This window comes from Canis lupus, chromosome 32, assembly GCF_003254725.2.
Source record: "Canis lupus dingo isolate Sandy chromosome 32, ASM325472v2, whole genome shotgun sequence".
NCBI lineage: Eukaryota > Metazoa > Chordata > Mammalia > Carnivora > Canidae > Canis > Canis lupus.
In genome coordinates, this window is record NC_064274.1 from 255,029 (window position 1) to 281,612 (window position 26,584).

General features: G+C 41.3%; 2 protein-coding genes across 6 annotated transcripts in view; one reads left to right on the forward strand and one right to left on the reverse strand.

The window, feature by feature from the left end:
• G3BP2 (G3BP stress granule assembly factor 2) overlaps positions 1-26,584 on the reverse strand; it is an 87,005-nt gene that overhangs the window by 24,405 nt on the left and 36,016 nt on the right. For 2 of the 5 annotated variants that reach the window (XM_035709512.2, XM_035709509.2), the window contains exon 1: positions 9,212-9,352. The exons of 1 other annotated variant lie outside the window; for it this stretch is intronic. The gene's annotated coding sequence lies outside the window, so the exon portion shown is untranslated. Of the gene's footprint in view, positions 1-8,955; positions 9,433-21,570; positions 21,628-22,267; positions 22,364-24,609; positions 24,739-26,584 lie in introns of those variants that run through there. 2 more of the 5 variants (XM_049105042.1, XM_049105043.1) reach the window with 2 other exon arrangements.
• LOC118353088 (putative uncharacterized protein ENSP00000383309) lies at positions 7,679-15,019 on the forward strand. The gene is made up of 3 exons (XM_035709609.2): positions 7,679-7,712; positions 8,560-9,862; positions 14,891-15,019. Exons 1-2 carry the CDS (start codon positions 7,679-7,681, stop codon positions 9,639-9,641), a joined length of 1,116 nt encoding a protein of 371 aa, XP_035565502.1. The 3' UTR covers positions 9,642-9,862; positions 14,891-15,019.

The window sequence follows — 26,584 nt, forward strand, 5'->3', positions numbered from 1 at the left end:
CTCTCTCTCTCTGTGACTATCATAAATAAATAAAAATTAAAAAAATAAAATCTTAAAAAAAAAAAACCAAAAAAACAAGAACTAGACCTTTGATCCCTTCTCATTCCATACCTTCCTTATCTGTAATGATTGAAATCCTATGCATTTATTTGGGACCAGATTATACCCCTGAAAATCTTCCCTGATTCTTCTATAGATTACTACTGTCTTTCCTCTGAATTCTCACAGACTTTGTGTCTTTATCATGGCACTTTACTAATCATATTGTTCCCTAAATTTATAAATCATATTGTTCTTCTTCATCTCTCCTCCCCTCTCAAGTATAATCTGAGCTCTCCCCTAAATATAATTCTCTGGAAAGTAACAATTCTTAAAAATCCAGTGACCTCTCCTCAGTCTTCCACTTGTATTAGCACTATTGATAACCTCCTCCTAATGCTTCTATATTTCTAAGATAATGCAAGTTTCCTTCTCATCAAAATGAAGAAGTTCTGTCTTCTAAGCTGGCAATTTCAGAGAGTCTAATGGCTTTAGCTCTCCTATCTACCATTTTAAATGTATATCTAATCTCTACCATGAACACAAATTTTACACTTTAACCCTCGTGCTCTCATAGGATACCAATATATGCATCCATCCAATGTTTCCCTTATTTCTGTTAATGGTGCCACCACCTTATGGCTAGAATGCTCAGTCCTAAGTGACTTTCCTTATTTAAGCTTCAAACTAAAATCCTGACAACTCTAAAGTCTCTTGGAATTGGTCTCATTCTTTTCACTCCCACTGAATTTACTCTCTACATCTTCCTCAAATCTTCCAAGTGTCTTTATCATGTGCAGTATATAATACAACAAAATTCAAACACCTGCATTTAATTTGAATAAGGCACTCCACAGAAATCCAGTCTGACATTCATGATCTTGACCAACTTTGCAAATTTACCACACCTCTATAACAAATTCTGTGTTCAAAGAACACTATATGCCACTCACTGTCATTCCCTGAATCTGTGGTTTTCATTCATTAGGCCACTGTCTGATCTCATTCAACATAAGATGGGTGAATAGGTGGGAAAACACAAATTCTTCCAACAGTTAAGGAATGTCTACTATATATGTAACAGAAACTATGCAAGGAAAAACAATGGTGAACACAAAGGACTTGATCTGCTGCCCTAAAGAAATTTAAAGTCCAGTAGGAGACAAAATTCCTAAACACAATCATGTGATAACTGCTACAGCCCTATCACAAAGAATATACTATTTGAGAACTGGAACAGGCATAAAAATTGGACATGCAGAAAGTAAGGAAGTTGAGTATATCTCAAGCCAAAGCCAAAAGAAAAATTTTTAGGGGAGACCATCTCCTTAAAAATACCTCATGCCACCAAATCCTTCCCCTTTTCACTCTTCAAAAACCTCCTCAAGATCTCATTCCAATTTTACCTCTGGCTTTGCTAGCGAGGGTCCATCAGGCAAGATTAACCATTTCTTTCTCATAGTATCATAGATCTCTTCTTCAGTTCTTATTAATGCACTTAATCCCAATAATATATGTACATGTGCACAGGCACATCCCTCTCCTATTTGGAAGATTCCTCTATGCTAATGCTATGCATAAGCCTGGCAGCGTTATGCTTCCAGGAGATGCTCAAAAGACATTCTTTGCAGCATCCACCATTGCTGTGCACATAACAGGATTAAAAACTCTGTTGAAGGAGGGGATCCCTGAGTGGCTCAGCGGTTTGGTACCTGCCTTTGGCCCAGGACGTGAACCTGGGGTCCCGGGATCGAGTCCCACGCCGGGCTCCCTGTAGGGAGCCTGCTTCTCCCTTTGCCTGTGTCTCTGCCTCTCTTTCATGAATAAATAAATAAAATCTTTAAAACAAACAAAAAACCCCCCCAAAACTTAAAGGTAATTTTAGAACTTTGAGAAATTTTAGAAATCCTCTGCCCCCCAAAATTAGCACGAGAGACTCATACAATACACTCAATTTCTTTTCAAAGGTAGCAAAGTAATCTCATCTTTTCAACAAAATGATTTGGGGGCCACCTGACATCCACACATTAAAAACAAAAAGAAGTCTAATACTTGGCACCCGCATATAAAAATTATGTTGAAATGGACCACAGATGGGATTCCTTAGTGGCTCAGGGCATGATCCCGGGACCCAGGGATCCAGTTCCACCACTGGTCTCCCTGTAGGGAGTCTGCTTCTTCCTTTGCCTGTGTCTCTGCACCTCCCTCTCTCCATCTCTCATGAATAAATAAAATCTGAAAGAAAGAAAGAAAGAAAGAAAGAAAGAAAGAAAGAAAGAAAGAAAGAAAGAAAGAAAGAAAGAAGAAAGAAAGAAAGAAAAGAAAAAAGAAAAGAAAAGAAACGAAACGAAACCAGACGTAAATGTAAAACCTTAAACTCTAGGCTTCCAGAAGAAAACTTTTATAACCTTAAGATTTTAGTTAAGACACACACACACACACACACACACACCCTGCCAACTGGACCTCCATCAAAATATAGAGCCTTTCATAAAGTCATCATTTAGAAAGTGAAAAGGCAAGCCACAATCTGAAAAAAAGCATCTGTAAAATACACATGATAAAGGACTTGCATCCAGGAAAAAAACCTCTCATAACTTAAAGCAAAAAAAAAGTACTACTGAAAGCTAAAGTAGTTAGTAATAACAGGATTCTACTGATACGACATTCTGTAAAATGCAAAAATATAGATTAACCAGATCAGAGGGTAAAAGTAGAAAGGACGATAAAGAAACAGGAAAGAACTTCTGGGGTGATACAACTATCTTAGAGCTTGATCGTGGTGATAGTTTCATGCCTGTATGTCTGTCTAAAATCATTAAACTGCAAATGAAGAGTGAGTGGCTTGTACTGTGGTAAATTATTCCTCAAAATTTAAATTTAGCAATACAATCACATTTCACCATGCCAATAATTTCATGAACAAATGTTCATGAAGAATCCCTTATTGCAATGTAAGGGAACCATGGTACCCTGAAGGTGAGAATATCTAATTCAAAAAAGGCAATTTATTCAAAGTTGACACCTCATCTATAAAGGAAAATTATTGGTAATATACAGTATTGTTAAGGATATGGGGAAAATGGGCTCTTCCACAGTGTTGGTGAAAACATAAATTGGTACAATCTTTTGGAGATATAATTTTGTGGTTTTAAGCAAATTAATTAAAAATGAACACACATAACCACACACACACAAAAAGAACACATATAACCAGTAATTCCACTTCTAAGATACATTACAAAGAAATACACAAATTGTACAAAGATCTATAAAGGTTGTTCATTGCCACAAAAGAAAAATAAAGCAGTCTAAATGTCCATTGACAGGAAAATGGAAAGCTATAAAATATGAAATCATGCACACATTTAAAAATAGGGGAAAGCAGGACGCCTGAGTGGCTCAGCAGTTTGAGCATCTGTCTGCCTTCGGCAGAGGGCGTAATCCTGGAGTCCCGGGATTGAGTCCCACATCCGGCTCCCTGCATGGAGGCTGCTTCTCCCTCTGCCCGAGTCTCTGCCTCTCTCTCAAACTGGGTCTCTCATGAATAAAAAAAAAAAAAATAAAATCTTAAAAAATAGGGGAAAATAAGTTATAAATGTGGACAAGAAATACTGTTAACAAAAGTAATAATCAAATTGTAGAATAATTTACAAACCCCATCTGTGGGAAAAAAACATTAAAAAAAACACTAATAAGAAGTATAGGTTCTGGGTCTAGAAAAACAAAAACACAAGCTATATACCAATTTAATAACACCAGTATGACATCAAATCCTACTTTAAATTTTTCATTTCGTTTCTGATAACCTTCTAACAGATATATGTTACTGGTTATCAAACATGGCTCTGGGGGTGCCTGGCTAGCTCAGTCAGTAGAGCACAACTATTAACCTGAGGGTTGTGAGTTTGAGCCCACACAGATGTAGAGATTAATAAAAAGAAATAAACTTCAGAAAAAAATGACTCTAGAATAAAGGCCAAAAGTACGAGAATTCATTTATCACTACTAGTAAAACCAAAAGGCAATCTGTGACATTATGCTTACATTACCAACAATTATGGTTAAAGTTTAAGTTAGCTTAAATATTACCAATTAATGGAAGATAGGATTGAGATGGCGGAGATGGGGAAAACAGACTAACACCATGCTGGAATTTAAATTGAGCAGCTACATACACAGAGACAGAGAGAGAGAGAGAGAGAGGCAGAATCAGGCAGAGGGAGAAGCAGGCTCCATATAGAATGAATAATAAAGAAATTAAATTTTTAGATCTACTATAGCAAATAGTTCTCAGAGCAGATGACAAAGACAAGATACAACATGGGGCTGTATACCAAAACATAGAAGTATCAAAATGCACAATCAAAAATTCACTCTTTGAGGAGCCAGGAATGTCCTGACCACCACAATTTATAAAGAGTGATAACCACAGCATCTTTGGGAGCCCTGGGTGGCTCAGTGGTTGAGCGTCTGCCTGTGGCTCAGGACGTGATCCTGGAGACCCAGGATCCAGTCCCAGGATCAAGTCCCACATCAGGCTCCTTGCAGGGAACCTGCTTCTCCCTCTGCCTGTGTCTCTGCCCCGCCCCCCCCCCCCCCCCCCCCGTCTCTCATGAATAAATTAAAAAAAAAAAAAAAAAAGACCTAAGTAAAAAAACAAACAAACAAACAAACAAAAAACCCCCCCAAAAAACCCAGCATCTTTAGTCAAGTAGTTCGGGGTCAAGAGATGGTCTTTTTTTTTTTTTTTTTTTTTTCAGTAGATGGTCTTGATGGGACTTTCACTTACTCCAAGTTACTGATATGTAATTTCATGTCACATTTTGATGGCCATTTCAATGCTTGGAAAAAATAATCAAGATGAAAACTGCCAAGAAGCTGAGACACTATGTCAAAAAAAAAAAAAAAAAAAAAAAAAAAAAAACACAGGAAACCAAAAGAAAATTACAAAATTTTAAGAATCTACACAAATATTTTTTCAGCACTGTAAAGTTACATGGGCTATATCTTGATTTCTATAAAAATAAGATCTCTAGTAGTAACAGGATGTAGTTCTTTGCCACAAAGAAATTATGTTACCAAAGGCTTTACTAGGACTTGGCTTATCTCTACTATTGGAACTCACTCCTTTTCCCCGTCGAGAGCCCCTTACTCAAAAAGCTGAGGTCACACTAGTCAGGCCCAGGCCTTTTCTCATTGAGCCATGGATTCCCAGTCTCAACACCTAACCGCATATTAAAACCGGAACTTTCTGGTACTCCAGAGGTCTTTACCAATCAAAACATCAATGCAGTTTTTTTTTTTTTTTTTTTAAAGATTAGAGCAGAAACCTTTAATTTGCTGCAGCAGATCATTGAATGAAAGCATCACAAACAAAATCTAAGTACCAGATGTAGAAATAAATGAAAGGTAGTTGTGGATTAAACCTTTTCTTTCCTCAGGCCCCAAAGTTAAGGAGGCATATTTTGAAGTTCATAAGCTCTTAAAGTGACGAAGCATTACCTGTGCCATGAAAATAAAAGCATATATTTGTATTACGTTTTAAAGTTTAAGTAGTAACATACATGCTCCTTTGTCTCCTTGAAATAGGATATTTAGCTTCATTCAGAGAAAAGGAAACTGATGGTTAGAGAGCCTAAGTAAAAGAGTTTAAAAGGTCTCTCATAATTAAGAGAGAGGATTTGAAATCAGGTCTCCTGTTTCTAGTGTTATTTTCATTACACCTGGCTAAGAACAGCCACTTTAGAAGAACAGCTACAGGTGCAAGATTATAAAAACCTTTTGAAGTCTAACTGCTAGTTTGATACTGTCAGGGAGTGAAAAAGGAGAGGGCAGTAATAGAATACAAAAAAAAATCCAAGAGTCAACCCAAATTATCTACAATGATGTACCAAAATAAGGAAAACTACCTAGAAATTAAAAGATATGAATAAACTGAGGATATGAACAGCAATCAAGAAATGGATTCTATTGCTTCTGAAGCCAGTCCAGAGTTCTGGGAGAAGAATCAATTTGTCTTAGCAACTCTTAAACAAGTGTATACCAATGGAGAGTAATTAAGTCACGTCTGTCGGGATGTCTGGGTGGCTGAGCGGTTAAGCATCTGCCTTTGGCTCAGGGCATGATCCTGGAGTCCCTGGATCGAGTCCCACATCGGGCTCCCTGCATGGAGCTTGCTCCTCCCTCTGCCTGATTCTGCCTCTCTCTCTCTCTGTCTCTGTGTCTCTCATGAATACATAAATAAACTAAAAAAAAAAAAAAAAAAAAAAAAAAGTCATGTTTGTCGATCAAATTCTATTGAATTTAAATTCAGAAGCAACCCTTATGTTCATACCTATCAAACTCAGACTTGAAAAAGGATTATTGGGCAGCCCGGTAGCTCAGCAGTTTAGCGCCACCTTCAGCCCAGGGCATGATCATGGAGATTCGGGATCAAGTCCCACGTCAGGCTCCCTGCATGGAGCATGCTTCTCTCTCTGCCTGTGTCTCTGCCTCTCTTTCTCTATGTCTCTCACGAATAAATAAATAAAATCTTAAAAAAAAAAAAAAAAGAAAAGGGATTATTTCCCACCTCTGTATCAATTCAGCATAAAAGGTGGGAAGTCGTTTTTTTTTTTTTTTTAAAGATTTTATTTATTTATTCATGAGACACACACACAGAGAAAGAGTTAGAGACACAGGCAGAGGGAGAAGCAGGCTCCATGCAGGGAGCCCGACGTGGGACTTGATCCCGGGTCTCCAGGATCACACCCCGGGCCAAAGGCGGCGTAAACCACTGAGCCACCTGGGCTGCCCCCCCCCCTTTTTTTTTTTAAGATTTTTAAATTTTATTCATGAGAGACAGAGAGAGAGAGAGGCAGACACACAGGCAGAGGGAGAAGCAGGCTCCCAGTGGGAAGCCCCATGTGGGACTCCATTCGGATCCCGGGCTCAACCGCTGAGCCACCGAGGTTCCCAAATGTGGGAAATCTTAAAGAAACTTAAGAGAATGAATATTCAATCCTGATACTGGGTAATCAGTAGCAATAATTTCACAGGATAAGAAAACTGTTAAGACTCTAAACATACAGGGGCGCCTGGGTGGCTCAGTGGTTGAGAGTCTGCTTTTGGCTCAGGGCTGATCCTGGGATCTGGAATCGCGTCCCTCACTGGGCTCCCTCCATGGAGCCTGCTTCTCCCTCTGCCTATATCTCTGCCTCTCATGAATAAATAAATCCTTAAAAAAAATCCAAACATGCAATTAGTATTCAGATTTTCAACAACTGATATCAAAATTTTCATTTTGATCTCTCCTAAGTAAAATATGGACAATGAGTATTTCCTGCTACCAACAGTGCCAATATTACTGAAACTCAAGAATCAATTGGTCAGCTACTAATGAACACTAAATTAAGCTATCAAATTATCTAAAGACTTTTTTCCTTCCCCTTTCTTCTACTTCTAATCCCTAAACTCCCCACAAATACTGATTCACTCTTAAGACTTGTTCACTACTGACTAATATTTCAATCCAAATATTTAAAAACTTGAACCATAACGACTCTTAATAATCCAATTGAAGTTCTTATCCTCCCAATTCCTTGATAGCCTTTCAGAATCCAACCTCTAAGGATTAAATCATAACACAGGAATACACATGACCAATCCCCCAAATTTAAGAAAACAGGAAGGTGATATCACCAAAGAAACTACACATAATCCAGTTCTAAGGAGTTCAAACTAATCATACCGTGTATCTGTTAATAAAGACCAGGAATTTTGGACATCAAAAGGACCACTGGATACTAACAGGGCCAAGTGTTTACTTAGAAACTTTGTTCACATGCCTAAGGCTAAATTAACTGCCAAATATGGAACTAGAGAAGGAATTCTCTTTTTCTTTCCCTCTAACCTATGGGGCTCCCTTACTGCAGCTGATGGTTCACGGATGCAGGTACAGGTAATGCTAACATTTGGAGGGCTAGAACGGTATGTGGAGCTTTGAATCTAAAAACAATATTTTGACCCAAACTGAAATCTTAACTTGCAGGAGAGGTCAATTTTGCTATCAATCCAGCTTCAGTGCACGAGTTTTGCTGCTGTTGTTTTTAAAGGCAGCAAAGACACCTACCTTTGGAAAAAAAAAAAAAAAAATCTGTTAAGAAGTTAGGTATGCCTTGGGGGAAAAACTGATCTATGCGGAAAACTGTAGATGCAAATCTGAATTCGCTCCAAAGCGGCACAGAGCCATCTTTAAAAATCTGCTTTTAAAGACGCAGATAAGATTCGATCAGATTCGACAAACAAAAATCAACACAATCTAGGGAAGCTTATGTTCCTCTCATTGACTATCTTTCCCACTCCCCACTCAAAAAAAAAAAAAAAAAAAGTGGGGGGAAGAGGAAGAAACCCATTTCCCAAAGCACTGAAACATCTTTGCTCTCCCTAGGTCAATAAAGGATCGTCTGCCTAAAATAGCGGAAAGAAGGTAGGTGTTCGTTTCACGTAGCCCGGGTTTCTCAACACTCCAGGCATAAGCCCGACGGGGTTGTCCAAGAACGTGGAACACCAGGTACCGGGTGAGCGAAGCTGCGGCTGCCTTCAAACCCGGATTCCGCTTCGGTGCACAGAAATGGTGCCCGGAGGCCGCTACTTTCGCATCTGCGTCGCTTCTGCCTCCGCCGACAGAGCCTCTTTTCCCCTCCCCCACGGGCGGGGCGGCGGCGGCCTCCCGCTCCCTCGGACCCGGGAGGGAGACACGAAGGCGACTCAGAGACGAGGCTGCGCGTGGCTCCCACCCTAAACCATCGCCCTCGGAAGCCCTACTGCTCCGCGTCCCCGTACTGGCCTCCCCCGGCGCCTGGGAGCTGCTGCGCTCCCGGTCCCGCTCCCCTTCCAGGCCGCCACCTCATCTCCAACAAACCCGGGCCCCACCTGTGCCCTCCGGAACGTCCGTCCACAGGACGCGCGCCGGCCACCTCCCCTCCCGCGCGGCCTTCCATCCCGCACCTGAGAGGAAAGGCTCGGCTTCTTTCACGCACACTCGGCGGCGCGGCAGCCGACAAGAACAATGTCTCTTCGCCGCGACACTCCGACTCCAGGGCTCACTCCCAGGACGGTTGCCTCGAGCCGGGCGCGCGAGTGTCCCCTTCCGACCCCGCTCCGACCTCCCGCCCGGCCCCGCACACACCTCCAACCAGCAGCGGCGCGGGGACGTCGCGCGGGGTCACCAGGGGAGCCGCCGAGGACCGGCTGCAGCGGATTCTTCTCGCTCGCCGCCCCCTCCCTCCGACGAACCGCAAGCCTCGGCAGCCGGGGAGCCGCGAGCCCGTTTCCCCTACAACCACCTCTTCACAGGCGCCAGGCGCTGCGGCGAGCGACTAGGAACACGGACGTCCCGCCCCCTTTGCCGCCGCCCCCTCTTATTGTTTTACCCCTGCCGACAGGGCCGGGGAACCCCCCAGCACGGCGCCGGCCAATCGCGCATCTCCTCCACGCCTGGGGCCCAACCTTCTCGCGTCTCTAGCGGAGCACGCGCAGTGCGCCGCCGCGCTCACGTACGCTCGCGCCCGGAACGCCGGGGAACCGGAACCGGCCTGAGGCCGCGGCGAGGCCGCTGACCTGACGTCACAAGGCGGCGGCGTTGCTCCTGTGCTGCGGCCCTGGCCTGGCCGCCGTGCGAGATCGCGTCCGAACGGGAACTGGTGGGCCGCGCAGCTGTGCCTTTTGCGGCATTTTTGGAGAGCGATGTGTCTGGTCCCTCCGGATTATTGATGTTAAAAGGGAGGGAATTTAGCCATTTTCTCTCGAACTCGGTGTCTGCAGGTTGCTGCTCTAGACCGTAAGCAGCCGGTGGTTTCAGCTCTTTGCACCCCAGACTCACTTACGTTATTGACCCATCTTGGGAAATGGAGGTTTTAAACTCCACTGAGAAGGTTAAGTTCACTCTGATGGCCCAAAGCAGGATACGTCACGGAGCCTACTAGGCGGAAGGCCCCGGGATGCAGAAAAATACGATGTGGCCTGCACGGGGCGGGGGCGGGGGCGGGGGCGGGTGGAATCCACTTCTTTGTGCGCCTGTTCTGCGTTTAGGTGTTGCTAAATACATACTAAGCGTTTTACACATTAAGGACGCTAAAAGGCTGAAATCCCAGGACATACCAGGATTAAAGCCCTGTCCTAGATCCAGGCCCAGACCAGGCCCCAGGGCATAGCTGGGAAATCAGTCGACACTGACACTCGTGACCTTGATTCGTGGAAAAAGCCAAATATTATAGTCAAGGAAGCCACTTTGCACCTTAGTGCTGGCAATGTTTCTCAAAAGCATATCGAGGCAGCAGAGGCACTTTTGGAAAGAAGGGCTGAGAAAATGATGAAAGGAATGAAAGGGCAATTAGAAAAGGAAAGAACACATTTATTACGTGCCCATGTATCAGACATAATGCGGGAATAGATGTTTCATCAGTTTGCTTGACATCATCTAAGAGAAATTTTAAAGTATTTTCCACATATGAAAACCAAGGTTTGCAGAGGCACTGCCAACATCCGAACCTCCAAAACTACATTTTTACCTTTGTTTGCTTAATCATTTTGTTACATGAAAACTATCTGAGCAGACCGTGACTTTTAGGAGATGAACTTTGACATGCTTTTTTCCTTTAAAGCATGCATGCAGATCGCCCTTTTAAGTCTAATTACTTCAGTACCAGGCACTCTTCCAATTACTTTATGTAATTTCTTAAGCATGGCATTAACCCTATAGAGTAGTTACTATTTTATGTCCATTTTACAGATGAGGAAGCTGAAGTTTACATCAAATAACTTGCCAAGGTCACACAGCTACTGTTGGGGGGAGCTAAGATTCAAACACAAGCAGTCTGTCATCACACTCCACGCCCTTCACCCCAAGCTGTAAAATACTCTCACTAAATTAACAGCCACGATTTATTTATCTCCTCTTACTGCTGATGGACATTTTGATTGTTTCCAGTTTGGGGTTCTTATTCACAACCACTGTTATTCTTCCCGATAACGTATCCTGGTGCACAAAGCACAAAAGTTTCTCTAGAGCTATGGTTCTCAGAAATTAACCTACCTCAAAATCACCTGGAATGCTTGTTAAAACAGATTGCGGAGCCCCACTCCCAGGGGTTCTGATTCATCAAGTCTGTGTTGAGGCCTGAGAATTTACATTTCTAACAAGTTCCCAGGTAATGCTATTGCTGTTCTCCTAACCACTGACTGGGGGAGCTGACTGGCTTGTTCAGTGGAGCATGCAACTCTTGATGTCAGGGTTGTGAGTTCAAGCCCCACATTAGGTGTAGAGATTACTTAAAAATAAAAATCTTAAAAAACAGAAAAACCCAACTGGCCTACAGCATGGGTTGGCAAACTTACACTGTAAAGGACAAGAGAATGAATATTATAAGTTTTGAAGGCCACAAATTCTTTGTTACATATCCCACCCACCTCCTTTTAAAATCCTTTAAAAATGTAAAGAAACAGGGGTAACTGGGTGACTCAGTCAGTTGAGCATCTGACTTCTGGTTTCAGTTCAGGTCATGAAATCAGGGTTGTGAGATCAAGGCCTTCCTTGGGCTCCACACTCAGCTAGGAATCTGCTTGAGATTGTCTCCCTCTGCCCCTCCCTCCACTCAGTGTGAGCTCTCTCGCTCAAATAAATCTTAAAAAAAAAAAAAAAAAAAAAGATTCTCTCTTTGCCCCTCTCTTCCTTGTGCTCTCCCTCAAAAAACAAAAACGAAAAAGTAAGAAACAGTTTTCACTTAGCTTTAGGGCTATCCAAAAACATACCTCAGGCAACCCCTGCTCTAGGATAAATACCAATAAGTGAGTTACTGGGGGAAAAGATTTGGCTATCTTCAATTTTAGTAAAAAGCCATAAACATTTCCTTTTTCAAATATTTCATTTATTCATGAGAGACACGGAGAGAGAAAGCAGAGACACAGGCTGAGGGAGAAGTAGGTTCCCTGTAGGGAGCCCGATGCAGGACTCCATCCCAGGACCCAGGATCACACCCTGAGCCAAAGGTAGATGCTCAACCCCTGAGCCACCCAGGTGCCTTTTAAACTGTTTTCCTATGTGGTAATTTTTACTTCCTAAATATCAAGTCTGTGCCCTTGGAATGCCTCTCTACACTTACAGCCTCTGCCCAGGTTCAGGCCCCTTTCATCTTTCCAGAAGAACTACAGTAGCCTCCTAATGTCCCTGCTCTTCAAATACAGGATCCATGAAACACCCTCTCCCCTAATAGACTGTAAGGCAAAGAAACCGGTATGAATTGAATTCATTCAATGGCTCAAGCCACAAACTTTTAAATTACCCTTGACTCACACCACATAATCATTGGTAACTTCTATTCCCTCTGCCTTCAATACTTAACCTGGATTAAACATTTCTCATCACTATTACTACTATTATCATAGTCCAGGCCACCATTGCCTACTGCAACAGCCTTCCACCACTTGGTCTTGATGCTTCCATTCTTATCCTACTACAGTCTAGTCTCACAGGCACAGAAACCAGATCCTTTATAGCTATGACCAGATGACATATTCAAAACCTTCCAAAAGCAACACAACAAAATCTCAAGTCCCAACTGGCCTCCAAGGCCTACTCAATCTAGTTCTTATTTACTTCCCTCTTTTCTTACCACTTTTTCTCTTACACACTCACTCTTCATTTGACACTTCAGGCCTATTTCCTGTTCCAGGGGAGATCCTAGGATGCGAAGCTTTATCAAAAGTCTGTGAAAAATCAGGGCAGCCTGGGTGGCTCAGGCAGTTTAGCACCTGCCTTTAGCCCAGGACGTGATCCTGGAGTCCTGGGATCGAGTCCCACATCGGGCTCCCTGCAGAGCCTGCTTCTCCCTCTGCCTGTGTCTCTGCCTCTCTCTCTATGTGTCTCTCATGAATAAATAAATAAAATCTTAAGAAATTAAAAAAAAAAGCAAAAGTCTGTGAAAAATCAAAGTAAATTGCACCTATTGATTTTTCTAAGTACTACTACCAAAACAGCTTATTCAAGCATTCTAAAGGTGAATTAAGTATGATTCCCTTACACAAACTATCTTTCTTAGAATTTCAGTTAACCAAATACTGCTTAAACAGTCTACTAGTTTTTCCAAGCTGTGTCCTGTGGTTATTTTGTGTTCTCTTTATATTCTTCAGTTCCTAGATTCTCTTCTAGATTTCGTTTTAAGTCAAATAGTAATCTACAGGGTGCCTGGGTGGTTTAGTCAGTTGAGCGTCCAACTCTTGGTTTTGGCTCATGGGTCATGATCTCATGACATCAAGCCTCCTGTCAGGCTCTGCACTTGGCAGGGAATCTCTTTGAGATTCTTTCTCTCTCTCCCTCTGCTCCTCTTCCCACTTGCACTCACACTATCTCTTTCTCTCTAAAATAAATAAAATCTAATATAATACACACACATACACATATGTTTAAATGGCAATCTACAAGTTGCCTTGCAGAGTGTCCACTTAATTAACATACAGGATTCTTTAAAACTCCTGGAATTCATTCATTCAGTAGCCACCATTGAGTGCCAATATATCAAGCAGAGCACTAGGCTCAAGATGAGGCAAAAATAAATGAAACACAGTGTCTTCAGGGAATTGGGAGAAGGAGGGAGGGAGGGGGAGAAAAGAGAGCAAGAGGAGGAAAGAGAGAAAAATAGAAAAAGATGGATAGAGATGTAGTAAAAAAGAGAGACTCAAACAAAGTCAGTAGGGAAACAATGACCACCGAGGGTACTGTTAAGTGATACTGCACTAGGGATAAACAGCACTGTGTACTTCTTCACAACACTGAATTTTTGAATTTATTATTTAATATCTGATGTTTTCCTGCTTGTATACACACATACCCTGTAAGTTCCACGAGTGAAGATCTCATTTGCCTCTCCCATCCAGCATTTGGTACTGGCACAATAAAAGTACTGCCCTAAATGTCTCTATGAACTGGCTGAGTGACCATTTAAGAGCAGACAGAGGGCACAACAGTCTTTTTCCTGGGCACCTTGTATTTGTGATGTTTTTGCCCTAACTTATAAAACAGTGTATGACTTATAGGTTTCTGTTTTTTCTTGATGAATAATAATAAATTTAAGACTGTAGGGCAGCCCCAGTAGCTCAGCAGTTTAGTGCCACCTTTGGCCCAAGGCATGATCCTGGAGACCAGGGATCAAGTCCCACATCGGGCTTCCTGCATGGAGCCTGCTTCTCCCTCTGCCTATGTCTCTGCCTCTCTCTCTCTCTGTGTCTGTCATGAATAAATAAATAAAATCTTAAATAAATAAATAAATAAATAAATAAATAAATAAATAAATAAATAAAATTAGGACTGTAGATTTTTCCTTTGCTAATAGTTTAGGCCATAGCCAATAGTTCACATTTACTGCTTTGATTCAGTTATTGTTTAGAGAGAAGTAATTGAGAACATCTAAATAATTTTAATTTCTAAATTTTAAGTTTTACTTGTTTTAGTCTGTGAGTATGGCATGTATATTTTTGTGCTTTGTGGAATTGTTGAGAATTTTCTTCATGGCCTAACAAGGTACAAGTTTTGCAAGTTGTCTATTAAACTCTAGTCTATTGAAGTCAACTTCTTTTACTGTCCCTTAATTTCTTTTTCTCTTCTTGGCAGTTTTTACAATATATTTTTAACTTTTTATTTTGAAATTATTTCACAGATCCTGAAAAATTGCAAAAATAGTAAATGAATTCCCTATGCCCTTCACTTATATTCCTCAAATGTTAATTTTTACTACATTTGTTTTATCATTCTCATCAGTTGTCTCTCTCCTTCCATCTCTCTCACTCTCTTCGCATCTTTGCTCACCTCCTATAGGCTGTCAATTTCCTGAGGACACTACTTTGCAATCGTTTCTGCTTCATTCCATGTCTAGTACTATGCTTGATACATTGGTATTCGATGGTAGCTACTGAATGAACAAATCCAAGAGTTCTGAAGAAAACTGTAAGTGGTTATTATAGTTACTCTGTCAGATAAATCGTAGTTTGTCATATAGCCATTGTCTTTAAAAGACCACCTCTGAACAGATTCTAGTTTAAATTTTTTTTTCTGACATGATGTCCCTTTAAAAGACAAGGACATTCTCTTATATAACTACAATACAATTATCAAAATTGGAAATTAACATTTATACAACACTATAATCTACAGACATTCAAATTCATCAATTGTCCAACTTATACCTTTACAGAAAAAGAAAAAAAAAAAACTGTTCTCTGGTCCAGGATACAATTAAAGATTACAGGGGCACCTGAGTGGTACATTCAGGTAAGCATCCGACTCTTGGCTTTGGCTCAAGTAGCAATCTCAGCATCGTGAGATGGAGCCCTGCATCAGGCTCTGCGGTCAACACAAAGTCCACTTGAGATTTTTCTTCCTCTCCCTTCCCCTCCTGCTCATGCTGTCTCTAAAAAAATTAAATAAATCTTTAAAAAAATTCAGGATTACAAAGCTATTTAGTTGCCATGAAACCTTAGTCTTCTGGAGTCTGGAGTAGTTTCTCAGTCTTTCTTTTCTTTTACGACAATGATATTTTTAGGGTGCAGGACAATTCTTTTGAAGAATGCCCCTGAATTTGGTAGCCTCTTGTTCCCTTAGATTTAGATTGTGTATTTTTGGCAAAAATACCAGAGAAGTACTGTTCTGACTTTCCTAGCTCATCATATCAGGAGGCAACTGATGTCCTTTTGTCCCATAATGATGATGTTTGCTTTCATCACCTGGTTGAGGCAGTCTCCCAGGATTCTCCACTGTACAGTTACTATTTGTAATTAATAAGTGTCTTGTGTATGATCCTACTTTGAGATTATGTACATATCCCATTTCTCATCATCCTTTGATCACACCAGTTTTAGCATCCATTGATGATTCCTGGCTAAATCAATTTTTGTTATGGTGGCTGCCAAATTGTGACTTTTCTAATTCCATCATTCTTTCTACATTTATTAGTTGCAGTTGTACTATAATGAAGACCTTTCCTTCTTTCCTATTTTTTTTTTATGATTTTTTTTAAGATTGTATTTATTTATTCATGAGACACAGAGAGAGAGAGAGAGAGAGAGAGAAGCAGAGACACAGGCAGAGGGAGAAGCAGGCTCTACACAGGGAGCCTGACAAAGGACTTGATCCCTGGTCTCCAGGATCATGCTGGCTAAAGGTGGCACTAAACTGCTAAGCCACCTGGGCTATCCAATTATTTTATTTCTATCACCCTGAACTCATGGATTCCTATTTTATAATTCAATATTATCAACATTCATCCTGATGCTCACATTGTCCCCAGTTTGGCCAGGGGAAGCCCTAAGCATTAAACATGTCCATTTGACATTATTTAGCATATAAAAATGAAGAAATACTATTTTTTCAAAAAGTGAAAATGGCAAAAAAAAAGTGAAAATAGCTTAAGACAGTGGCAAAGAACGTGATGATTAACTAGATATGGGGAGTAAGGGAGAAGTCTAACATAGGACATTTTGCTGTTTATTTCTGGGTGACAAGAAGGGCTATAGGTAATACTCACTGCGAAGTGAATACAGACTTCAGTGAATGTTCTTCCAAATATTTTTCTATCTTCTTCTTTTTTTTTTTTTTAGATTTAATTTGTTTGAGAGAGAGACGGAGAGCAAGCATGGGGGAAGGGCAGAGGGAAGACAAGCAGACTCCCTGCTGAGCATGGAGCCCAAGGTAGAGGTGGATCCCACCACCCTGAGATCATGACCTAAGCCAATATTAAGAGTTGGACACTTAACCAACTGAGCCACCCAGGCACCCCTCTATCCATATTCCTATATAAAATAATATACTAAATTTATTCAATACTGAATGCCACCGTAGGTCTTCTCTGAACACTGAATTAAGAGGAAACCCTTCAACTCTCCATCTCTCACCCTGCTCTATTTCTGTTCATAGCACTTCTTGGCACCTGACATGTATCATTTGTTGGGATTTTAAAAACTCTTGGCCTCGCCAATAAACTTTGGTTCCATAAGGGCTCATATTTGGTCTGTTTTGTTCAAAGATGTATCTCTGCCACAAAGGAAACATTAAAAAATAATTGGTGAATAAATAAATGTGTGTATATGTTTGTGATATATATACTTGTATGGAAAAATAGAAAGATGGAGAGAAATGGGATAATTAAACATTCTATTACAGGATACTACTTTTTTCTTAACAGTATAACTTGGCGGGACACCTGGGTAGCTCAGCCATTGAGCTTTTGGCTTAAGTCGTGATCCTGTAGTCCTGGGATCGAGTCCCACATCGGGCTCCCTGCATGGAGCCTGCTTCTCCCTCTGCCTATGACTCTGCCCGTCTCACTGTGTCTCTCATGAATAAATAAATAAAATCTTAAAAAAAAAAAACCAGTATAACTTGGGCATCCTTTTATGTTAATACATAGATCTACTTCATTTTTTTCCTAATGGCTACATAGATGAGGAATGACTTTTTAAGCTTAGAAGCAGGAGAAACAATTGAAACAATTATAAAGAAAATTATGAGGATATAACCAAACTAAATATAAGCTATATACTTGTACACTTCCGCCACAAATTTGAGTCAAAGGACTACTAAAATTTGATAAGAAATCCTAAAAAAATTTTGGGAATCCCTGGGTGGCTCAGCGGTTTAGTGTCTGCCTTCGGCCCAAGGCATGATCCTGGAGTCCTGGGATCGAGTCTCATGTCGGGTTCCCTGCATAGAGCCTGCTTCTCCCTCTGCCTGTGTCTTTGCCTCTCTCTCTCCCTGTGTCTTCCATGAATAAATAAATAAAATCTTAAAAAAAAAAAAAAAAGAAATCCTAAGAAAATTTTGATAAGAAACCTAATCAAAAAACATGGAAAAGGGGGAGCCTGGGTGGCTCAGTTAGTTAGGTCACTGCCTTCAGCCCAGGTCATGATCCCAAGGTTCTGGGATGGAGCCCTTCATCAGGCTCCTTGCTCAGCTGGGAGCCTGCTTCTGCTTCTCCTTCTTCCTATGACTGCCGCTCTCTGTTTGCACTCTGTCAAATAAATAGAATCATTATAAAAACTATGCAAAGGATGTCCAACTTACAGAAAAAAGTACATAGCATTAAACACATATGAAGAGCTGTTACCATAAATAAATGTAAATATATTTTTTAAGATTTTATTTATTTATTTATGAGAGATACAGAGAGAGAGAGAGGCAGAGACACAGGCAGAGGGAGAAGCAGGCTCCATGCAGGGAGCCTGACATGGGACTTGATCCCAGGTCTCCAGGATCACGCCTCGGCCGAAGAAGGCTGCGTTAAACCGCTGAGCCACCCGGGCTGCCCAAATGTAAATATTTGTAAATGAAAACCTCCAATACGCAAAACCAAACCCCTTTGTATGTTTCTGTTGCAAGTAAATGTTAATTCATCCTTTAAAAAAAGCAATTTGGCAAGATACATAAAAAACTTTAAAATGTTTGTACTTCTTAAGCCAATAATTCCACTTCTAAGTATTTATGCCAAGAAGTTCATTGTGGGGCGCCGGGCTGGCTCAGCTGGTAAAACGTGACTCTTGATCTCAAGGATTGTTGAATTCAAGCTCCTCATTGGGAGTAGAGATTACTTAAAAATAAAATCATAAAAAAATAAGTTCATTGTGGGGATCCCTGGGTGGCTCAGCGGTTTAGCACCTGCCTTTGGCCCAGGATGTGGTCGTGGAGTCCCAGGATCGAGTCCCAGGATCAAGTCCCACGTGGGGCTCCCCGCATGGGGCCTGCTTCTCCCTCTGCCTGTGTCTCTGCCTCTCTCTCTCTATGTCTCTCATGATTAAATAAATAAAAATCTAATAAATAAATAAATAAAAATTGGAGGCATCTCAAATATCCAACAGTGAATGGTTAAATAATTCACATATTATTGACACATCTACATCTAAACCTGTAAGTTTAGATATTCAAAAATATATTTTTATGTCTCCTATTTATGTTTCAATCTTAAACATGTTTATGATGCAATCTTTTTGTTTATGACGCAGTATTAAGTAAAAAAAATATGGCTCAAAATTTTTTAAAGATTTTATTTATTGGATCCCTGGGTGCCGCAGGGTTTGGCACCTGCCTTTGGCCCAGGGCACGATCCCGGAGACCCAGGATCGAGTCCCGTGTCGGGCTCCTGGCAAGGAGCCTGCTTCTCCCTCTGCCTGTGTCTCTGCCTCTCTCTCTGTGTGTGACTATCATAAATAAATTTTAAAAATTAAAAAAAAAAGATTTTATTTATTTATTCATAAGATACACACACACACACACACACAGAGAAAGGCACAGACACAGGCAGAGGGAGAAGCAGGCTCCATTTGATGCAGGGAGCTTGGCGTGGGACTCAATCCAGAGTCCCCAGGACCACATCTGGGCTGAAAGTGGCGCGAAACCGCTGAGCTGCCCAGTACTCAATTAAGGAGGAACATGTTTCATTTTTTTGGTCAGCTTCATGTTTTTCTGTACTTCCTACTTTTTTAATGTCATATGTTACTTTCACAATAAAAAAATATTAAACCATTAAGGTATTGCCTTACTAAGGGAAGATTTTAATTTTTCATTCCTTCAGCTCTGTCTCCCTTTCCTCTCATAACATACAAAGAAACAAATTATGTAATTTGACTAGAAATACCAAATCAAGGCATCAGAAGATACAAGTGGTAAAACAAAAGAAATGAATAAAGAAATCAGACTAATCAGATAAAAATCTACCAATTGATGTTGATGAAGAAAAGATGCAGCCAGACATATGGGATGACTGATACATTTTTTTTTTTCTATCAAAAGAAAAAAAGGAGGGGACTGCTGGCTGGCTCAGTTGGTGTACTATGAGACTCTTGATCTTGAGGTTGTAAATTTTCTTGCTTGTTTTTACAGATTTTATTTGTTTATTTGCGAGGGGGAGAGAGAGTGGGAGAGACAGCATGTAAGAGCAGTGGGGAGGGAGAAGCAGACCGCCACTGAGCAGGGCGTGCAACACAGGGCTCAGGCTCAGGGCTCAATCTCAGGACCTGGGATCATGACCTGAGCTGAAGGCAGATGCTTAACCAATTGAGCCACCCAGGCGCCCCTTGGGGTTGTAAATTTGAGCCCCATGTTGGATGCAAAGATTACTTAAAAATCTTTACAAAAAGGAAAGAAAAGAAAAAGAATTGGATCCAATCATGAGCAGGTGCATTTCTAAAAAGAGTAAAATTACTTGTCTGTCATTTAAATTTACAAGGCTTTCCTTTATACCATCTTGACCATTTTCAACCTAACTAGATCTTAAAATTCCATTATTACCATTTTGCTGATGAAGTAGGTTAACAGATGACTTTCCATGCATGTTTCAAGACCACCCCCCCACACACACACAGAAGTAGGGTTTAAAAGGGAACCCTCTTACACTGTTGGTGGGAATGTGAACTGGTGCAGCCACTCTGGAAAACTGTGTGGAGGTTCCTCAAACAGTTAAAAATATACCTGCCCTACGACCCAGCAATTGCACTGTTGGGGATTTACCCCAAAGATACAAATGCGATGAAACGCCGGGACACCTGCACCCCGATGTTTCTAGCAGCAATGGCCACTATAGCCAAACTGTGGAAGGAGCCTCGGTGTCCAACGAAAGATGAATGGATAAAGAAGATGTGGTTTATGTATACAATGGAATATTACTCAGCTATTAGAAATGACAAATACCCACCATTTGCTTCAACGTGGATGGAACTGGAGGGTATTATGCTGAGTGAAGTAAGTCAGTCGGAGAAGGACAAACATTATATGTTCTCATTCATTTGGGGAATATAAATAATAGTGAAAGGGAAAATAAGGGAAGGGAGAAGAAATGTGTGGGAAATATCAGAAAGGGAGACAGAACGTAAAGACTGCTAACTCTGGGAAACGAACTAGGGGTGGTAGAAGGGGAGGAGGGCGGGGGGTGGGAGTGAATGGGTGACGGGCACTGGGTGTTATTCTGTATGTTAGTAAATTGAACACCAATAAAAAAAAAAAAAAAAAAAAAAAAGAAGTAGGGTTTACATAGGACCCCAAAATGTGACTATTAGGCACTGAGGGGTCAAATCCAAATCCTGAAAGGATACTTTTCTTTTTTTTTTTTTTTTAAGATTTATTTATTTATTTATTCATGATAGATCTAGAGAGAGAAAGAGAGAGGCAGAGACACAGAAGGAGGGAGAAGGAGGCTCCATGCAGGGAGCCCGACGCGGGACTCGATCCCGGGACTCCAGGACCGCGCCCTGGGCCAAAGGCCGGCGCCAAACCGCTGAGCCACCCAGGGATCCCCAAGGAGACTTTTCTTGAAAAGCATCTTTACTCATCACAGTTTTAGCCTTCCAACACATATGACATTTAACCTTTTGAGACAGGCATAACAAATGCTTTGGACTGGCTACCAGTTCAGTTAGTAAGGATTATGCTGCCAGCATTAGAGTCTTAGCTTTGGAGCCAGGCTGCCTGGATTTGCATCCTAGCTTCACTTCACCATTTGTTAGATATATTACCTAGGTATCTTACTTCAGGTAGGATGCTTAACTTCTCTGTGCTTCAGTGTTTCTCATCTGTAAAATGGGAACGATAATATTTATCTTATTAGAGTTCTATGAAGATTAAATATTAATACATGTAAAACATTTACAACTGTGCCTGGCACATGGGTAAATGCTCAATAAACCTGAGCGCTTAATGTTTGGTGCTTACAAAAGCATATGCACCAAGTGCTTTCAGCCAATTCCTTCTTCAGTGACTGCTCATTGATTTGCTTGGAAATAAAACTTATATTTGTGGGGATCCCTGGGTGGCGCAGTGGTTTGACACCTGCCTTGGGCCCAGGGCGCGATCCTGGAGACCCGGGATCGAATCCCATGTCAGGCTCCCGGTGCATGGAGCCTGCTTCTCCCTCTGCCTATGTCTCTCTCTCTCTCTCTCTCTCTCTCTCTGGGACTATCATAAAAAAAAAAAACAAAAAAAAAACAACTTATATTTGTAGAACATTTTACAGTTTTCAAAACACTTTCAAACACAATTCATTTCAATTTCACAAGCAATTCACAAAGTAGGCAAGCTGTACAAGGCTCAAAGTGGCCAATTCAGAGAGAGACCCCAGAATCTCCCAGGTTCCTGCCACTATACCACAACCCACTGTTAAATGATGTACTTCCTCAGCCTTGGAGCAAGCCTTCCTAATTGAAAGCATGTTACCTGGGAATTTCAGGGCTCACTTGGTGCAGCTGGCTCCTTTGCAAAGCTTTCTGATGCAAAGAGAAACCTGCTCCCAGGAGCAAGATGAATCCATTCCTTTTAGAAAGAAATAGGAAAAAGGCTATTATGGCCTGAAGAAAGAATCAAATGTTAATTTCCCCTGTAATCTTTCCATCCATTTGGCCTGAGACAGGTTAGGGTTCAAAGAAATGTTCTTCCTCTCCATTTGATCATTGCGTTAAAGTATGTCACACATCTAAAAAGGTGCATAAAATATTTTGGTGACCTACCTTCCTGTTAAGTATAAAATGTAACAATATGCCTGCAAAAGATGTTAGCTACCTAACTGGTGGGTTTTTTTTTTTTTTTAAGATTTTATTTATTTATTCATGAGAGACAGAGAGAGAGGCAGAGGGAGAGGCAGAGGGAGAAGCAGGATCCATGCAGGGAGCCTGATGTGGGACTCGATCCCGAGTCTCCAGGATCAGGCCTGGGCTGAAGGCAGGCACTAAACCACTGAGCCATCCAGGGATCCCCCGCCTAACTGGTTTTGATCCTACTAATAAAGTCTTCAAGCAGGGGAGATTCTAAATGCTACCAGCTTGGGAGAATAAAGGCTGCAAACTTGAAGGAGGTCCCTTCTTCAGAATTTAGAGATGAGGGGCACCCAGGTGGCTCAGTTGGTTAAGCACCTGCCTTCCACTCAGGTCATGATCCCAGGGTTCTGGGATCAAGCACTACATCAGGCTCCCTGCTTGGCGGGAGCCTGTTTCTCCCTCTCCATCCACCTGCTGCTTCCCCTGCTTGTGTGCGCGCGCGCTCTCTCTCTCTCTGTCAAATAAATAAATAAATAAAATATTTTTTAAAAATTAGATATGAAAATCTCATCAAAAATCAACCCGAAGATGGCTCAGTTGGTTAAGTGCCTGCTTTCGGCTCAGGTCATGATCTCTGGGTCCTGGGATGGGGCCCCATGTTGGGTGCCCTGCTTAGCAGCGAGTCTGCTTCTCCCTCCCCCTTCCCTTGCTTGTGTGTTCTCTTGTTCTCTCGTAAATAACAGATAAAATCTTTAAAATTTTTTTAATTAAATCAATCCAGAGGGGCAACTGGCTAGTTCAGTCATAAGAGCCTATGTCTCTTGATTTCCAGGTCATGAGTTCAAGCCTGATATTGGGTGTAGAGATTCCAAAGTAAATAAACTTAAAAGAAAAAAATCAACCCAAAGAATTAGGTTATGGGATTACAAAAGTAACCTATCTGAATAATGGTTTGTAAATGCTAATGGATTCTATCCAAAGCTCATGAAGCTGTGATGACAGCGAAAATCAACTCAGGCTGGACTGAGTGATCTAAGAGATACAGCGATCCTGGGAAGTACAACTAAAGATAATGTAAATAAGAGAGTCATCTGCCCTGAATTGCCTGGAGTCTAAAAAATGATGACTTTGGAAGGAGGCAAAATTTCACCAGTGTTTATCTCACACTGTCCAGGGTAGGTTATACTTGGCAGACATGAATATTCTAGTCATTACAAGGTTACAAGGTCTGTTTACTTTTTCAAGCCTTATAGTCTGGATACAAGATGCCTTGAGGTCATCCAATTCTCTCCTCTTTGAATTGATGCTGAACAAGCACTCTGACCCAGAAGAGGGGCCCTGGTCAACACACAATCAATTTATTGAAAAGGCAATCCCCCTTTGTCAAATAGTATTCTGGTAGGTCATTACTCAGTCTCTAGTGGATTTACTCAGTGTCAACCAGTGTACCCAAACCAGATTTCCTTGTGTGGGGGAGGAGGAAAGTTGTACTGGGAGAAGCCAGAACTAAGGAGCAATTCTCCACTTAAATATAGTAGTGGGGAAAAAGGGATGAAATTCGATTTTCTTCACTAACTAGTATTTTTTTTTTAAGTAATCTCTACACTCAGTGTGGGGCTTGAATTCACTACCAGAGATCAAGTGTTGCACGCTCTTAACTTGTTTTTTTATATTGGTCAGGTTAGTTCACTTCTTCGACTTTTAGTTTCTTCAGGAATAAACAGCAAACTTTAAGGCTGTTGGGGAGGATTAATTAAATAGTGTTTAGCACAGTTTGTAACACAGGGGGTATATAGGTCTGATTCCTGTTATAAAACCAAGGGAGACCTTCAATACTGGGGGACGCAACACAGCATGGTCATAAGGTCATAAACAGACAGTAGCCTATGTGAACCCTCCATCCTTCTTCCACTCTCTATTCTCCTCTTGGGTCAAATAAGTGGTTTGAAAATACCAAGAACCCACACCATGAGTCTTTGTCTTAAATAGATAGTCAAATTCAGGAGCAGGAAAAGCATATAGTACCTTCAAAAGCATACTTGTTTCACTAAGCCTCTTCTAGCAACCAGGCTATAAAACTATTCCAGGTAGTAGAGCATCTGGCTGGCTCACTCAGTGGAGCATGTGACTCTTGATCTCAGGGTTAAGTTCAAGCTTCATGTTGGGCGTAGAGATTATTGAAAAGAAAAGAGAAAGAAAAAGAAAGAAAAGAAAAAAGAAAAGAAAGAAAAGAAAAAAATAAGAAACTACTCCAGGTAGTAAAAAATTCAACTATATACAAACTACAAGGCATTCATCAGCAGAACAAAAACTTAGGAGAGCAGTTGTGAAACTTCTGATTGATAAACGCTCATCATAAAAATTATACAGCTGATACTCAGTGAAAGCATTTTGGTTTCTTCTACCTTGCCCAGTTGAGAGCAAAACACCAAGTGTCAGCATTAGGCCTTCTTTTCCAGCCACAGGTTTCCAGGGGTAAACACTTCCTTGCAGGTTGTAGGCAAGCTAACCTCTGGATTCTAGCTCCATGGCAGCAAAATACTTCTCTAAGCTTTACCTCAGCAGGAAGCACAGAAGAGGTTTATGACTAAGGAGGCAAGAATCCTCCTTAGAATCAAGATTTGTCCTATCCTTCCAGTCAGACCAGATGCATGTTTTGTTTGTTTGTTTGTTTAAGATTTTATTTATTTATCCACGAGAGACACAAAGAGAGAGAGGGGCAGAGACACAGGCAGAGGGAGAAGCAGGCTCCATGCAGGGAGCCTGACATGGGACTCAATCTGAGGATCATGGGACCATGACCTGAGTTGAAGGCAGACACTCAACCACTGAGCCATCCGGGTGTCCCTCTAAACCGGTTTTAAACCTGAGGTCTATGCACCTTTTCAGGGGATGGCAATAGAAGATGTTCATGAAACCATGTACATTGTGTACAAATATGTGTGTACGGTTGAACAATGTAGGGATTTGGGGTATTGATCTGTGTGCAGTAAAAAATCTGCATATAACTTTTGACTCCCTGAAACCTACAAATAGCTATTGACTAGAAGCTTTACCAGTAACATCAGCAGTAGACTAACACGTATGTTGTATGTTATATGAATTTTATACTATATTCTTACACTATAGTAAGGAAGAGAAAAGAAAATGTTATTTAAAAATCATTAAGAAAAAAAATAAAAATCATTAAGGGGGGCAGCCTGGGTGCCTGAGCGGTTTAGCACCGCCTTCAGCCCAGGGCCTGATCCTGGAGACCAGGGATCAAGTCCCACGTCGGGTTCTCTGTATGGAGCCTGCTTCTCCCTCTGCCTGTGTTTCTGCCTCTCTCTCTCTCTCTCTCTCTCTCTGTCTCTCTCATGAATAAATAAATAAAATCTTAAAAAAAAAGAAAAAAAACCTTTTGGGCAGCCCAGGTGGCTCAGTGGTTTAGCGTCTGCCTTTCGCCCAGGGCATGCATGAACCCAGGTCCTGGGATTGGACCACATTGGGCTCCCTGCATGGAGCCTGTTTCTCCCTCTGCCTTGTCTCTGCCTCTCTCTGTGTGTCTCTCATGGAAAAATAAATAAAATGTTTAAAAAAAGAAAAAAATAGGTGGGGAGTTCAAGCCTCACATTGGGGGTAGAGTTTACTTAAAAAAAAAAAAAGAGGAAGGCTTTATAGTATAAAGAATGATATTTTGTTTTCTTTTTAAAAAAAGATTGTATTTGGGCAGCCCGGGTGGCTCAGCGGTTTAGCGCCGCTTTCAGCCCAGGGTGTGATCCTGGAGACCCGGAACCAAGTCCCACATCGGGCTCCCTGCATGGAGCCTGCTTCTCCCTCTGCCTGTGTCTCTGCCTCTCTCTCTCTCTCTCTCTGTGTCTCTCATGAATAAATAAATAAATCTTTAAAAAAAAAAAAGATTGTATGTATGTATGCATTTATTGAGAGAGAGTGCAACTGTGCTTGAGCTGGGGGAGGGGCAATGACAAAGAAGGAGAGAGCATCCCAAGCCAACTCTGCT